This window comes from Lolium rigidum, chromosome 7 (genome assembly GCF_022539505.1).
Source record: "Lolium rigidum isolate FL_2022 chromosome 7, APGP_CSIRO_Lrig_0.1, whole genome shotgun sequence".
NCBI classification, from domain to species: Eukaryota; Viridiplantae; Streptophyta; class Magnoliopsida; order Poales; family Poaceae; genus Lolium; species Lolium rigidum.
The window spans coordinates 31,787,301-31,790,082 of NC_061514.1; the positions used below are offsets into that span (position 1 = coordinate 31,787,301).

Below are 2,782 nucleotides of genomic sequence, written 5' to 3' on the forward strand. Positions count from 1 at the left end.
GAAACAAAACGAAAGTCGGACGACCAATGAGTTTTGGAGGCTTTTCGGGTGTGTGAACAAAACCAGTCCACGTGTCGGAGCTTGATTTCGTGTTCGGATCCCATCGATGCAAAGATTTTTCTTTTTTTGACCTCTCTCTCCAGCTCCGTTTCATAGGAAAAGAAGCCTTACAAAGTTCAAATACAAAGCTAAAGCATGCAGGGAAAGTAAACCTAAACCACTACAAGAGCAACGAGAAAAACTAAACGAGGTCCAAAGGTAGACATCTCCAAGCTTCGCGCTCCAAACAAACCATCGAGGCAAAGATGCCCTGAAGTCTGGTGCACAAACGATCGAGACAAAGATGCCTGAAGTTTGGTGCCCTGCTCCCATCACACTCAACCACCATTCCGACTCCCCTTCTTCTCCCACCAGGCTCCTGCCCCACCTCTCGCCACCACAAACCGCTTCAACTCGCGCCCTCCTGCTCCTCCTGCCATCGGCCGCCGCTGCTGCTCCACCGCCGACACGCCAGACATGGTGAAGGCGATCAGGGTCCATGAGCTCGGCGGGCCCGAGGCGATGCGATGGGAGGAGGTGGAGGTGGGGGCGCCCAAGGACGGCGAGATCCGGGTGAAGAACACCGCCATCGGCGTCAACTTCATCGACGTCTACTTCCGCAAGGGTGTCGTCTACTCCGCCACACTCCCCTTCACACCCGGTACGGCATCCACCTCTTTTGAAACGGGAAATCGATCCACCTCTTGTATCACTCTTACTAGAACGAGCATAATTTCGACTAGATTGTTGATAGTAAGCTGCTGATGAACTGAACTGAATACTGATCATAAGACCGAATAGTTGGATTTATTTTTTGATTGACTGTTCAAAATTGGCGCTCTATTGTGCTATCCGGTGACATATAATAACGGAGTACCCTTGTATCCATGGGCCGGCGTGTACTACGACTACAATTTTTATCACACTACTACTTCGTCTAGCTAGATGATCTGCGCCCATCTGTCTCCAGGCATGGAAGCTGTTGGCGTGGTGACCGCCGTAGGGCCAGGTCTGACTGGCAGGAAAGTTGGGGATGTCGTCGCATATGCAGGCATGCCTATGGGTTCTTATGCCGAAGAGCAGATTCTTCCAGCCAATGTCGCCGTCCCTGTCCCGCCTTCGATAGATCATAAGACGGCAGCCGCTATCATGCTCAAGGGAATAACTGCCCATGTTTTACTGCGCCGTGTATTCAAGGTAAATTCCATCTTGCTCTTTCCTTGCGTTTCGGTCCCTTTACTGTCTGAGGTTCCACATATCCTTCATTTTGTCTGCTTGGCAATCCAAGGTGCAGATGTCCTTTTACAGATAGCACTCTCCTCATCATCTAGCTTGCAGTATCGGTGTCTCAGTGTGCTTTCTGATAGTATCTAGCCTCCAATTCTACTTTTATCTTCATTGGTACTATCTGTTTTCTTGGCATACTAGATTCCTGAAGTTAAGAATTGTGCATAGGTCCATCAGAACATCTAATGACATGATAGCTATTGACTACATGTTACTTGTTCAAGCCAATAAACTATTTAAGCTGCTGAAATGCATGGTTAGATTGTCAGGCAGCTTTAATAGTACTTCATGAAGTACCCATTTCCATGACAGGTAGGTTGACTACATTTTGGTTACCCTGCAGGTCGAGGCCGGCCATACTGTTCTTGTCCACGCCGCTGCAGGTGGAGTTGGTTCTCTCCTCTGCCAGTGGGCAAATGCCCTTGGAGCCACTGTCATCGGAACCGTCTCAAACGAAGAGAAAGCCGGGCATGCGACTCAAGATGGGTGTCACCATGTGATCTTGTACACCAAAGAAGATGTCGCAACGAGAGTCAAAGAGATCACAGATGGAAAAGGTGTCAATGTGGTCTACGACTCTGTCGGAAAAGATACATACAAGGTAAGGCTGTTTTCCTAGGCCTTGATTAGTGTTGCACATTCTTTTGTCTCCGTGCGAATCTACAGATTCACAATATCATCCTGATTCGAGGAATGATACACAGCCTGTTTCTGTCTGCAGGCTTCTCTAGACTCCTTGGCTTCCCGCGGGTACATGGTTTTGTTCGGGCAGTCCTCGGGCTCGCCCGATCCCATCTCGATCAGCGACCTGGCTCCCAAGTCATTGTACCTAACTAGGCCTGGCATATCGAGCTACACTGGCACCCGCGACGAGCTGCTCCAGTCGGCCGGCCAGGTGTTCGCAAACGTGGCAAGTGGGGTGCTGCACATCCGCATGAATCACACATACCCGTTGTCCGAAGCGGCCCGTGCACACGCTGACCTCGAGGCCAGGAAGACCTCCGGGTCAATACTTCTCATACCGGATAACTAGACAAACACCATTTTTTTCAGTTTACAGTGAGACAGGTGTAAACAAATGTTAGGAGTTGGCATTTGAAAATTGAATTCTATAATTGTCTTACTTTTTGTGTTGAATTCAGTAACGATTCATGCATGGTACAAAACCAACCGGTACGAGATGGACACCCTGTACTTGTGGGTTGTGGCCTTGTGGGGCTCATCTTGTCCGCAAAGCAGTGGCGGACACAGAAAATAGTTAGGAGGGGGCACATCTCTACTTTTTTGGGCTCCTCAATTGCGATAAAAAAATTCCAAATAAAATAAGTAATGCATGTAGTCAATATTTCCTAATATAGAGGTAGAATTTTTTAAATTTTTTTTGGAGTAGGCCACAACCCACCAGGCCCACCCTATACATTCAGCCTCTCCGCACGTAGTCATTGAATCCTCCAGC

The 2,782-nt window shown here is 48.6% G+C and overlaps 1 protein-coding gene across 1 annotated transcript; it reads left to right on the forward strand.

Annotated features, from left to right (window-relative positions):
- The first annotated feature begins 421 nt into the window (after positions 1-421).
- On the forward strand, positions 422-2,507 carry LOC124676694 (2-haloacrylate reductase-like). The gene is made up of 4 exons (XM_047212738.1): positions 422-700; positions 1,010-1,236; positions 1,670-1,927; positions 2,048-2,507. Exons 1-4 carry the CDS (start codon positions 517-519, stop codon positions 2,357-2,359), a joined length of 981 nt encoding a protein of 326 aa, XP_047068694.1. The 5' UTR covers positions 422-516; the 3' UTR covers positions 2,360-2,507.
- Positions 2,508-2,782: the final 275 nt, after the last annotated feature.